The sequence below is a fragment of the Lichenostomus cassidix genome, chromosome 17 (genome assembly GCF_008360975.1).
Source record: "Lichenostomus cassidix isolate B80296 chromosome 17, HeHo_3.0, whole genome shotgun sequence".
NCBI lineage: Eukaryota > Metazoa > Chordata > Aves > Passeriformes > Meliphagidae > Lichenostomus > Lichenostomus cassidix.
This window is the reverse complement of record NC_139497.1, coordinates 4,524,280-4,537,372: the sequence shown is the minus strand read 5'-3', so window position 1 is coordinate 4,537,372 and position 13,093 is coordinate 4,524,280. Positions and strand designations below refer to the sequence as shown.

The window sequence follows — 13,093 nt, the reverse complement described above, 5'->3', positions numbered from 1 at the left end:
CATAAGGTGTCAGGCTGAGACCGCGGGGGCGTGCGACCCTGGCCGGGACACGCATGGCCTCGGCCGTGGCTGTCCCTCGGCTCATCCCTTTTCCCGCTGCCCGCGCCCCAGGGTTTATCCAGCAGCTGGAAGCAGCTGTGCCGTACCGCCCCGTCCCTGTGCCGCCGGTACCGGCGCGGCGATGCGGCTCCGGAGCGAACGCTGCTATCCCGGGGCCGCTCCCGGCGGGTGATGCGGGCAGAGGGAGCCGGTCCCTTCGCTCCTGCGGGAAGCCCACGGGCGGCGGTGCCTGTCCTGTGCTCGGGCACCTCCAGCCCGCTGCGGGTACCTCGCTGCCCTCCCGGAGCGGGGCGATGCGCGCTCCGCCAGCCGCCCGCTGCCCTTGCCGGGCGGGGAAGGGGTTAAGGGCGGGGGGCGGAGGGCTCTGCCCGGCCCTGCCCGCCCCTATTTAAGGCGGCGGCGGGCGCGGGGAGGCTCGGTGCGATGGCGGCTCCGCGCCGGCCGAGCGGCGGGGGGCTGCGGAGAGCCCCGCAGGACGGGCGGCTGGATGAGATCAACAAGGTGGGGCTGGGGCCGCCTGCCGAGCCGATCCCCGTGGGGAGGGGGCTGCGGCGGGGCCGGGCGGGGCGAGAGGCAGAGCAGGAGGGGGGCGGTGAGTGCAGGAGGAGCTGCCGACCCCTCTGCCCGAGCCCCTCTGGAGAGGGGGATCCGGCCGGAGGAGGAAGGGCGGTTTCTAGGGGCATCGCTCTCCATCCCCTCCGCCTCTGGTGTCCCCTCGCAGGCGGCTCTTTCCTCCCCGTGTCCCGCACCCCGGCGGGTCCGGGCGGGCTGGTGGGCTCCCGGGGACTGGCTGCTATGAATTTCCCTTTGGGAACGTGGTCCAGCAAGAATGGGGGCTATTGTTCTCCTGGAGGACTTCAATCTCCCCTGTGCTGTATCGAGCGCTTCAACTTTTTCTTCCCGCAATGAGAAGTTTCTGCTGCACGGAGCTGACTCCAGCCTTTCTAGCTTTTCATTACAGTGGGTGAATGTGTAGCCCAGGATAGCTGGACGTCCCACAAGCCTTGGGAATGGCAGGGGGAATGCAGCTCCTGGATTAGTGCAAAGTGCACTGGGCTTCCTGCCCTTCATGCCAGGGTCAGGCAAGGTCCTCTCCCCCGAGCTTCAGGCTTGCCCCGTCCCTTGCTTGGCATGGCTGTGCGGGTAGTTTTGTTGGCATCCCTCCCAGCTAAGAGCGGTTCTGAGAGTGAAAAAATGGTTTTAACCTTGAAGCAAACAGTGCTGGGATTTTTAGCACTTCTAAGTGCGCCTTTAGTCAGTGGCACGTTGGTGTTAAAAGTGCAGAAATCAAATCGCTGTACAAGATGAGAGCCCGGAGGAGATGATGAGTTCACCTTGCTCTCACACTGACTAGGCGAGGAAAAGTGCCAATATGTTCCACCAGACAGTGGTGAGACAGTAGAGGTGAAGTTTAGGTCACTGGAGAGGGAATTAAGTCATTAGAAATTACTCAATTAATTAGAAATTAGTATGTGCTGCAGAGTAAGAGCGGAAAAAGAGGTGTCATGGCATAAGGCGTAGAGTAAGAGCACTTGGTTAAAAAGGAGCCTTTGTAACCTGCTGCTGGAAGGCAGACACAGCACACCCTGCACCAAGAAGCTGTGTAGGTGGGTCTTACATATTTATGCTAGCCAAGGTGGTGTTGGCCCTTAGGCTGAGGATGAAGGGACTGGGTTGTACCTGCTGCTGCAGTTTCTGCTTCTCCAGAGCCATCCTGCAGTACCGCTCAGTCACAAGGTGGATACATGGTCCTTAAGCTCGTAGGAGCTGTAGGACTGAGTCTGGGAAGCTGCTGGTGTGCCACTGCTGTGTCCCAGGGCTCGAGGCTGTTCCTCTTCCCATGCAGGGGACAAGCTCCTATCTCTCCCCTAAACTGCCGTCACTTCTGGCCTTTTCTTTGGGTGAGGTTTGGAGGACAAAAATGAAACAAGCTACGTGACTTCCCACTGACAGAGCTTCTTGTTTGCATCCTTGCTGCCCTGTGTGCTGGCTCAGTGCTGCAAGATGGGGTTTGAACAGCTCAAAGCCAAGCTGCAGATAGCATGGGTGGCAGATGCCCATGGATCCTGAGAAGCTATCGTGCTCTGGGCAGCAACCCCCACGCTTCTGTGCTTTGCCAGCTCTATGTGGCAGTGGGGGAGTGCAGCAAACAGCCTCACACCTCCCTGACAAAGAGCTGATAGGGAAACTTGGGCTGATACTGTGGCTGGAGCCAGGGAGGGGTTTCCCAAGCACTGAAGAGCCCTAAGGCTGTAAAACAGTCAAGTGCTCCTAATAAAACCCATCAGGCCAAATTCCTATCAGGCTTAATCTCATTGTCTCATCCTAACACTTAGCTCCCTCCAGCCCTGTTTTCCTGGCTGGTTTCTACCCCAGAGCTCTCAATGGGATAGCGTCTGGCAGGCAACGTCCTGAGTGCACATGTGCTGCTGAAGGATAGCTGAGTCCTAGTGCTGACTTCCCTCTTCCAGCCTGAAACACTCCTCTGGAGTCCCCTCTTGATTGTTCCCCTCTTTTCGGGAAACACAATCACATTGTCCAGCCTCGTGCATCAAGGTGGCAGGTCTAATCCAGCACAGATTAGTTTCAACCTAGTTTTACCCTCTAATGCGCTGGGCTGCAGGCAAGGAATTCAGCCTGTTAGAGAGCAGGTGCCTGCTTCTTCCATCCAGGGCAGGCACGAGCATCCCTCAGCCCCTTCCCAGCCCCAGCAGGCAGGGTGGCTGGCATTGAGCACTTAAACATCCCAGTGAGAGCTTGGCCTGCCAGTTGGAGTCACCTTTTTGGGGAGCAAGGAAGGATCTGGCTTTGCTCAGGTTGTCTTGAAAGGTAGCTGGGACTCGTGTGGCTGAGTTTATTGGCTTAGAAAAGTCTCTCAACAGCTCAGGAAAGGCTGTTCAGGGCAGGAGCGGGGGAGAGGCTTACAAAGCAGTTCTTATTAATAGAACATGCCCCTTAAAATGGGAACTTCAGCAGAGGGCTCTAGGAGGAACTTCAGCCACTCTGCGTTTGAGTCACAGGCCCTGGGGACTGAATTCCTGTGTGCCATTGTGAGTGTTTGCCTTATCGCAGTCACAGCCCAGCTCACACACAATGTGCAGGGTGGAATGCCTTTCAAATACACCCCCTTGGTGCTTCCTTGCACCTGGAGCAGAGCTGTGGTTCTGGTGGGCTGCCCAGTCCCCCTCCAGCTGAAACACAAGGGAACTGAGTCCTGTGTGCAGTGTCACTTGTGCTGCTCTCCTATCAGGCTGCCAGAGGCTGATGGGCTTCTGGGCACGTGTCCCTCAGCCATAAGCATTTTCTTCAGTCTTCACCATTTCTGTGCTGCTTCTTGCTCACAGAGAGACACTGCCCTCGCATCCCCTGCCCTGCTGGGAGGTGGAAGCTGTTTGCTGTGCCTGCAGAGCAGGAATGAAGCTGTGACCTGGTGGCCAGGAGGTGTTTTGGCCCTCTTTTGGTTTTTGGTGATGTTTGCCTGCTCCAGAGGCTATTCAGTGGCAATGGCAGCAGGTAACACTACTCTGGTCTCTGGCGATTTCTGCTGCTGCCTGAGCCCAGGTCTTGAAGCTGAATTGGGCCCTTTGTGTTGGGCTGGTAAATGATACCCCTGGGTAGAAATAACTGAGATAAATGAAACTGAGTTGGCAAAGGTGAGCAAAAGAAGGAACTGGGAATGTTGCTTTTCACCGCAGCTCTCAGTTTGAGTCGGTGACCATGGTGACGAGGGAAGTCAGTGTCGTGCTGGTTTGGTGGCCATGGTCTCTGGTGTCCCATCTGGAGTTCCCAGGGTGGGAGGAGGGGATGGTAGTCACGTCTGACCTAGTGAGCTTCCTACAAAACCCTAGTTCATCTGCAGGTAGATGACCTGCCATAGCAGTGGTTAACTGGCAGTGAAAGGTTTGAGGACTCTCTGGGCAGCTCCAAGCTTCCCTGTTCCAGTGAGGAAAGAGGGAGCAGCTCCAGGTGTGTGGGCTGGAGGGACTCAGAGCACAGGAGCAGGATTAGGGTGACCAACAGTGATCAGCACACAAGTTCTTGGTGACCCACTCCTGCCTTCCCCATGGGGAGCAGTGGTGAAGAACACGAGCCCAGAGAGGGAACAGCCTCAGCCCTCCATCCACTAACCCCTCGAGGGGTTTTTCCTGGACAGGCCATGCATAAGCTGTGCAGATGTTAATGATTTCTACACTGAAGAATGTGGTGTTGTTGCTGAACACAGCTCGAGTCATTAAGCTGTGCTGGGCTGGAGCTGGGCGGTGTGGGAGGGCAGGGACAGGAGCAAGACCCTGCTGCTCACAGCTGCGGGGAGTGGTGCTGGCAGGGCACAGCACAACAGTTGGCTGTGCAAGTTGTGGTCTGTTCTCTTGGCTATCTGAAGGTTTTTGACGTGGGGCTAGGGACAAGTGACCAGAAGTGACCCAGGGTTTCCTCTCCAGCCTGAGCAGGGTAATGGGCAGAGAGCAAAGAAAATGGGTATTTGGTATGAGAGAGTTCCTAAGCCCAAAATACCTGTCCTCTCGGGTGTATGACGTTCTGCAAACTTTGCCTGCTCTATTTGCAAGCCTTCTGAGTTTATCTAAGAGTTTGAAATCTGAGATAAGAGTGCTTTTTGCAAGGACTAGGAGCCCTCGCTGGAAATAAGTGCCCAATCCGCATGCTAAGTGTGCTTAAGCAGAGATGGGGGGAGCTGAAATCTTGGGTGAGCAAGAAGAGGGGGTTTCATGCAATTATTCCCAAAGCAGGTGGGAAATCTGAGACATCAGAGGGATTCCCCTTGCGCTGGAATGTTAATGACAAGGTGTGGAGGGATTCAGCCCATTTTCAAGTCTCCTGGTGCTGCTGCTCAGCTGTGACTCTCTGAGTCACTCTCTGCGACTCTGGAATTCTGTGGGTCTTCTGGGTAATGCTGCCTTTGTAGGTGCCCTCTAGGGTGTTTTCCTTTGCATCTTTAACCTTGGGGATATTTTTTCTTCCTCTGTTTTAGGAGTTTCTCTGTGACCCAAAGTTCAGTGATGAAAAAGACCTGGAGGAGAAGTTGGCAGTGTTCAAAGGTGAGAACTGGAGGGTTTCCCTATCCTTTGAGCCTTACTCCTTGCTCTGAACCAGATTATTTTCCTCAGCACTTGGACCTTACCAGCCTGAGATTCTCTGCCAAACACAAGTGACTGAGCTGGGATGATGCCTCCCCCTTGCTTGTGGGACTTGGTGAAACTCCCTGGAGAGGTGTTTTCCACACAAGCCTTCATGCTTCTCCCACTTGCAAGGCAGGGACATGCCACCCTACAGACATCCTGCCTGGCAGCTGCTGGTACTGCAAAACCTGCTGCGTGGGCAAAACCCTGGGGAGCAGCAAAGGAGGATGGTTTCTGTCTAGTTACCCAGCAAGCTAACTGGCATAATGGACCGTTCAATAGCTGGACTATTTTTTTTTTTATTTCAATATACACGAGGACCTTGTTCTGCAGAGCAGAAGTGTCAGCTGCTTTCTGGAGGAGTTGGGGACTTTCTCTCCCCAAAAGTTTCTTTAGTCCTTTCCCAGCCCCTTGACACCAGAGGGAACAGCACTAATATATCTGGCCAAAAAGCCTGACTCCTGTGGGTCAGCAGATTTAGGGCTTAGATTTGGGCCTTTTGCTTGGACAGAGGATAGAGAAACAGCTCAAAAGCCTGGTGTCCTCTGGAGCTTGTCCCCAGGCTGGTTACAGGACAAGATCTGGCAAGGTTATTCTGGTGTCTCCACTTTCTTTCCAAGCAGTGGCTGAAGGCAGTTGAGAAAACATGCCTCTGCGTCACACTGCCTCGAGGCTTGTCCTCAGCCTGGCTCTAACCAAATAAAACCTGACCTTGCTTCCATTTCAGACATTGTCTGCTATTTCCCTTTGAATTTTGGCTTTGCAATCCAGCAAGGAAGAAGCTGGCTGGCGTTTTGTGATCCCTTACACCGCTGGGCACAGAGGAGCCTCCCGTGCTCCCCGATCCCTTTGTGTCGCCTTTTGTGTGGCTTTGGCTTTTGGCTGCAGCCCCGCATTATTTTTTCCTATCACAATTGGGGCTCTTCAAACATTGCAACTGTAGGTCACAGGCGCAGAATTCCCTGTAACAAGAGCCTTTGGCATCTCCTCCTGCTGCCTCGTGAGTTTGTCTCCGAGGCCTGTCTCACTCTCCAACGCCTCCTCCAGCTCCCCCAACAATCAGCTCATTGTGTGATGTCTGGGGGGAATATTTCTTCTCTGCTGTCCTTCCCACTGCCCCCTCCAGCCTGGGGGAGGCAAAGATGGAGCCCCCGTGCAGGTTTTGTGTAAATGTGTTTGTGATGGAGGGACCACGCGTGGTTTTTGCCCCACTAAATCCCTGCTGCTGGGGTGGGAGGGAAACGTGAATGTGTGAGCTGAGGCTGATGTAAAGCTGCCTCTGTTCTCTGCACTTTTGGCTAAGTGTCAGTTGAGAAGAAAAGAAAACATGTGCTGGGCATGGACATGGCAGAGCAGGGTTTGTGTCCCCAGGCACATGCAGAGGTGCCTGACCCCAGCCAGGGAGGTGGCAGTTCATATGCACAAGGTCAGTCTGGTGAGGCAGAGTGTGGGGAGAGTCAGTCCCACATCAAGCATCACTCTGGCTCCTAAGCATGTGTGTTAACAGCCCCGATTTCATCTAGGATTGGTTGCTTGATGCTTGAAGGGAGACATTTGCTCCTGCCTGAAGCATGAACAGCTTTGGTTTGCACATGGTATTTCCAAAGGTCTGTCCTGGTCAGCTCATGGCAGCAGTGATCCAAGGGCTGAGACCCAGATAAAGACATGCCAAGCCATTCCTCTGCTTTCTGCCCATCAGTCCAGTTAACCCAGCAATTCCCTTTGGTCCTGGGAAAGACTCTGATGTGCGAAATAACCACTCTTCCCTATGGCTCCTTGAATTAGCCTGCCACTTCTCTGTTCATACTCATCTGCTTGCTGGTGTCCCTGGAGCAGAGGCAAAAGGTCTTTTCCATTTTCCTTTCTGTGGCAAAGGAGCAGCCTGGAAAGGCTTGGTTAATTTGAGTCCTCCAAGGCTGTTGTAGGGAGTAAGTGCTGACTGCAGGTTGATTTCTCCAGCTCAGCATGGATGGATGGTGCCAGTAGGTGTCTTGCTCTTTCCATTTAGCAGAGCTGAGGTGATGGGGGGCCCCCTGTGGTGCTGGGAGCTGTATGGTCTGTAAGACAGACAAATCCTTGCCTGAAGAGCTTAAAGTCTAAATGGGGAACAGCTAGCAAGGGGTGGGGGGTATGTAGAAAGCTCAGGTGTGCCACTTCTAAGGGCAAAAACTGCATAGGACTGAATTCCTGAATTTTCTAACTCCAATCAATGCTCTGCCTGTTACAGCATGCGAGTTTTTGTCCTGCAAAGCTAACCAGACCTTCTGCAGCAGGCTCTGCCTCTCTCAGAGAATGCTGGAGTTGCTCAAGTCAGCAGTGTTTGACAGCAGGCTGGAAGGGCAAACAACCTGCTCCAGCATCACTGTGCCCAGGCATGTTCTTAGCTTTGCCCTCTTGATGTGGTCCTTGAGCATCTCTCCTGGCAGGTGCTGCTGTGGGATTTGGGAGCACTGTGGAGTCTGTCCCTCGTTATTGCAGGCAACTGCGTCATTTAATCCCCCTCCTAATCCGATCAGGCTTCATCTCGGGAGTGCTCAGGGGTTTGTTTTCCTTGCTACTCCTTCTGGGAGGCTGTTCCAGATCTTTGTTTTTCTGGTTGGAAACCTTTTAACGCTGTTCATGGCCAGCTGATACCTTGTTCTCATGCCAGTGTTTTCCTTCAGCTTAAATGAAAAGCAGCCACAATTACACAGCACTTAACTCTAGAGCCCTAGAATTGAGATAAGGGTGCTAAAACCAGGCCTTGAGATGGTCTCCCCCTCTGAACTTTGCATTCAGCAGTATATCAATCTTATCCCCAAATGTTTAATTTCATTGCTGTGAGCAGGCAGTGCTCCAAAGCCCTGCACACCCTCTGTTCTTGAGTCCTGCTAACTTAATTCTGTGTCTCTTCCAGAGAAATACATGGAGTTTGACCTGAACAACCAAGGCGAGATTGGTGAGTGACTCTGAGGAATGCTGGGCTGGAAGCCTGTCTGCTGCTGAATCTGCTGCTTCCCTCTGCATTCATGATGTTGAGGAGGAAAACCTGTGGGCTTTTCCTGTGTCCAGCCTTGCTTGGATCTTGATTGCCAACCAGGGGCTTCCTTGGCTCTCCAGCCCCTGCCTCTCAGCTTCCTCAGCCTCTCTGAGCCTATTTCAAGATCTAAGCTCTTCTCAGTGCTGTTCTCCTGAAGTTCTATTAATCTCCTCCACTTCTTTCTGCTCTAAATACTTTTTTCTTGTCCCTTTTACTCCATTGAGGCCTTCTTCTCAATCGTCTGATGGGAAGCTGGGAATTCAGAGCTAGAAGGCTGCAGGACTTGGACAATCCTAGGGCTTGCCTGTATAAATCCATGAGCACTTCTGGTGCAGAGAAGCTCTTTGCTTCACAAGGAGGGGAGCAGAAGGAAGTGAAGAACTTGGGTGTGAGTCTGGCTCAGCTGAGCAGCCCTGCTTTGGGTCCAGAAAACACCAGTTACGTAAAGCTCCAGCCTCCTGCAGGGCTGGAGCTGAACTGAAGTGTAACCACTTGTGTGCTGTGCCCTTCCAGAAGGCTCCCGCCTCGTTCCCCTCCTCCACGTGTCCTCCAGCTGAAGCGAAGCCTGTGGGGAGCTGGAAGAGGTCTGAGTCAGGGTTTCCGGGAGGGAAGGGGCCCGCAGGTCTCAGCAGGCAGCAGTGCAATGGGAGGAAATGGCCTGTGGTGATGGGCAGGGGCGTCTGCTCCCCACAGCTTGTTTGTCTCCAGCTTTAACCCCGGTGTTGCTTCCCTCCTCCCCATCCTTGTGATTCTTGGCACCACACTCCGAGCTAGATAGCACTGTCCCCACGTGTCTCTGGAGCACTTGGAGAGTTGTCCCTCTCCTCTGAGTGTGTGGTACTTTTATCTTGAGCTGTTCAGCTGGGAAGGGATGCTCTGTACTGGGCAGACTGGCAGTGAGCTCTACTGGAAGGCTTCTTGTGGCTTGTGGCATCAGCTTAATGCTGTCAGCCCCAGGTGAGGTGGTCTCAGGTGGGAACAAGGAACAACAAGATTGCCTTGTTCTTGTAGATTTGATGTCTGTCAAAAGGATGATGGAGAAGCTGGGGGCTCCGAAGACCCACCTAGAACTGAAGAAGATGATCTCTGAGGTGACTGGAGGGGTCAGCGACACCATCTCATACCAGGACTTTGTCAACGTGATGCTTGGGAAACGCTCTGCCGTGCTGAAACTGTGAGTGTCCCGGGATGGAGCGGGGGAGAGCAGCAGGAGCTGAGCTGCTGTGCTGGGAAACACAAGCTGTTCTGCCTGGTGGAGCTGAACTCGATGTTCATGCAGGGAGACAAGGATCCTTGTGCAGGGGAGTCTGCAGGATGCCATGGCAGGGTGTATAATTTCATGTCCAGGCTGAGAAGTGGCGAGTGCTCCCAGCAGAGCTGCCTGCTGTGTGTTAGCACAAGCTTCCTCCCTGCTCCGTGGGAGCCATCCCCCTCTTTTCCCCAGGGTGTGCAGGCATTCAGCACTGCAGGACTTTTCCCCCATCTCTTCCCTGAGGCTCCTGCTGGCTTTGGCTGGACACAGGGCTCACCTGTGGATGGTGGCAGGGCTTGAGTGATGAATGATGGTCCTGCCAGCACTCCTGTTTCCCACAGGATGCTCCATCCCTGCCTGATTTTGGAGATGGGCAGTAGATGGAGATGGGACACATGCTTGAAACAGCTGGCTCATGCTGGGAGAGGTTTTCTGTGGTACAGGCTGCCAGCACTAGCCTCCCACGGCCCCTCTGCCCTCTCAACAGGGCTCTGAAAGTGCTGCTCTAACAAATGGCTTGCAAACACTTGCTTGGCTCCATCTCCATCCCATTGAAGCCTGGCGTTTCCTTTCACAGCTCAGAGGCTGGCCCTGCCTTTGTGTCTGAAACCACCATGAATAGGAGCTGATCCTCTCCATCCTCCTTACCCTTTTTTGAAGGCAGCTTTAGAAACACAGCCAGCTTTCAGGGCAGGTTGGGAGGAAGGATCTTGCACCCACCTCTCACGTGGTTTCTCTAAGCCGGGACGTGCTCGCTGGCAGTCTCCCCACTGTGTGCTGTGTCTGTGTTGGGATGCTCCTCTTCCAAGCTCACACTGACTTCTGACATCCCTGCTCCTCCTTTTTGTCCACAGAACCAGGCTGAGCTTGCAGCCTGTCCCGTATCTTCCATCCCTCCTCCCAACTGCAGCAGCTTTCACAAACAGGTCCCTTCTTTTGCTAACAGGCACCCCATTGTCTGTTGGACTCTGTAGAGCAGGAGCAGAAATGTAAAACTTGTCCTAAGAGCAGTGCAGCCCTTTGATCCATCGAGGCAGCTGGCATTCCCAGCGTAGCTGCAGTCCTCAGGGAGGAAGACAGTGCTAGTGGTTGCAAAATGCTTGAGATTCCTACAGCCAGTGCCTTGCTCCTTGTTTTTGCTCTCTCCCCTGGCTGTAATTGCTGTTGCTTGCTCCGTGTTGGCTTCTGAATGCTCTGCTGTGTGGTTATGTGCAAGGTGGGCCAGGAGTGGTATTTCCTTTTACGCATCAGGAGCACTTGGCATGCAGTGTGTGCTCAGGGGATTTCGGAAGTGGCTGTCTAAATAAAATGTGCTAATCCTCTGGGCTCTGCGAGGAAAACCGGCAGACTTTGGGAACCCACTCCTGGTAGCTGCTGGAAAAGCCAGCCTGGCAGCACTGCCCTCTGTTGGCTTTCCTTCCTTTGTTAATTATCGGGTGTCCTTTGCAGGGAAGCCAGATGCTCTTTTTCAGCAGATAAAGAGCACAATGATGGATAAAGATGCATCTTCTTTTTTTTTAATTGGCAATATCTGTTGTGTTTTTCAGGGTCATGATGTTTGAAGGAAAAGCCAATGAAAGCAACCCAAAACGTTCTGGTCCACCTCCAGAGAGAGACATAGCCAGCCTCCCTTGAAGAGGACAGGCTGTGAAATGGGCACTGTTTTGCTTTGCTGGTCTGTAACAGAGGTTACCTGTGCTTCGTTACTCTTTACTGTGGACAGTCCTAGTTTTCAACTAACCTGCCTTAGAGGAACAGCAAGGGAAGCTGGAGATCCCCAGCTCGTGTCTTTCTGCTGCATCCCTTAGCCAACATGTTCTGTTAGACAGAAGCCGTAGCACCAAGTGTAATGTGAGACCAAAAAGAACATAAAATACCCTATGATTTTACTCTTTCCTCTGCCCTCCCTGCATTTCTCAGACGAGGAGCTACTTTGTTCCCAGCCTATGGATTCAGAGCTGTGCTTGTCACAACAGGTTCCTAATGGTCCTTGCTGCCAGACATGGACAAAGCCCCTGAGAGCAGCTTCATGGGTGCAAAGAAATAAGTGCCTTCTCTGCTCCACCCTCCCCTTGCTACTTCAGACTTGGTTCTTCCCCTCCTGACCTCCCCAAAATGCAAAGCAGACTCCCACATCTGTCTGATCATAAGGGGAATGTGCTTGGACACAGAGATCTGCCTGCACAGCCTTTTGGAGTGGGCACAGCTGCCTGCAGGGCCAGCTTGTGTCTGCTCTGGGGGCTCATCCTGCAGGCAGATCTCAGAGTCCAACAGCAGCCACTGCAAGTGAGGATGGTTAAAGCCACCTTGGGGACCCCATTCCTGATAAATCTCGACTTGGGTCCGACCAGGAGTGTAACCTCTGAACAGGTGATTGTTTGCCCTGTCCATGGGGTGCAGAAACAAGCTGTGATTCCTTTGCAGCCCCACAGGATGCCTGGGGCAAGTGAAACCTTCAGGTGAAAGGAAGCTGAGTGACCAAACTGAGCCCTGCCAGACCAGTTGCAAATGAGGATCTGTCCTCAGGCAGCTGCTTTGTCACTCTGATTTATGCAGACCTCCCTGTGTGTGTTTCAGCTTGGTCCCCTGGGACTATCCATTTCCCTGAGGGATAAACCCTCAAGTCTGCAAAATAAGAACGGCTGTAAGAATGGAATATGAGCTGGGACTGTGCTAACCACGCTCTGGTTACTGTGGTGATTCTTGTTCCATACACAATTTCTGGAATCCAGGTGTTTGCTCTTTGCCCTTTCCCTACTCTTTTCTTAAATGTTCTTGACAGCTTTTAACTTTTTTTAAATCATGGTTTAATAAGTACATTTTTTAAAAGGAAATAAAGATGATTAACTGTACTAGGCTGATTGTTCCTGCCAAAGGCTGCACTTTTAAATAAATAAAAAAACAACAAAAACATTCTCACTACTGTTTGTGTGAAAACCAAAACTGTAATGGAGAGAAAAATTATAAGCAAAAGCAGCACCAGTCTACTTCAAGGATTGAAAATAAATCTTCTGAAGCTACACTCTGTGTCAGTGTATATTGTTATCTCCTCTGAAGCTCAGTTCATATGATTGGTTGCAGATTAAGGGAGCTGGTTTCCAAGTCTGTTAATATAAACCCTTAAACAGATCCTGGAAGATAGATTTGGACTGTCTTGATCTGATCTTTATCTATAATAACTGACTGAAAGCCATGGAGTTTGTGTGATGAAATGCAGAGGCCACCTCCTGAAAGCTGGCGCTTTTTTCTGACTTACTGAAAAAAAGCAGGTGCCAGTGCTTGTTTTAAGGAATAACTTGTTTATTGAGAGCAGATACTTGCAATACTTCTCTTGGAGGTTTATTTTATTTCTTTTTTTCTTCTCTCTGCTCTTGAAGCAAGTGCCTGAGGTTGTTGTCTGATGTGAATTATCCAAAGGGGAGACCAGGCTTCTTGGGCAATGACTGGGTGCACTTTTCCCATGTGTTTCTTGAAAGGACAGAATTTCCCTGAGATCAGAGCCCTGTGTTTGTGTTCTGCTGCCTGGTAGCCTCTGGGAATGCACCTGCTTTTCTTGGCCGTGTGTGTTGAAGCTGTTGTTCAGTTAGAAAATAAAGGAAGCCTATTACACGAGGGAAAATTGAGTGT

At 52.4% G+C, this 13,093-nt stretch overlaps 1 protein-coding gene across 1 annotated transcript; it reads left to right on the top strand.

The window, feature by feature from the left end:
• Window positions 1-409: 409 nt before the first annotated feature.
• AIF1L (allograft inflammatory factor 1 like) lies at window positions 410-12,488 on the top strand. The gene is made up of 5 exons (XM_085076997.1): window positions 410-561; window positions 5,048-5,114; window positions 8,092-8,133; window positions 9,226-9,388; window positions 11,014-12,488. The coding sequence occupies exons 1-5, from the start codon at window positions 484-486 to the stop codon at window positions 11,099-11,101; spliced, it is 438 nt and encodes a 145-aa protein (XP_084933123.1). The 5' UTR covers window positions 410-483; the 3' UTR covers window positions 11,102-12,488.
• The last annotated feature ends 605 nt before the right edge of the window (window positions 12,489-13,093 follow it).

Bases quoted from the DNA above. Each gene is read 5' to 3' on its own strand.
- AIF1L (XM_085076997.1), top strand. From the start codon at position 484: ATGGCGGCTCCGCGCCGGCCGAGCGGCGGGGGGCTGCGGAGAGCCCCG. The intron at 562-5,047 runs GTGGGGCTGGGG...CCTCTGTTTTAG, and splicing joins GGCTGGATGAGATCAACAAG to GAGTTTCTCTGTGACCCAAA. The intron at 8,134-9,225 runs GTGAGTGACTCT...TTGTTCTTGTAG, and splicing joins GAACAACCAAGGCGAGATTG to ATTTGATGTCTGTCAAAAGG.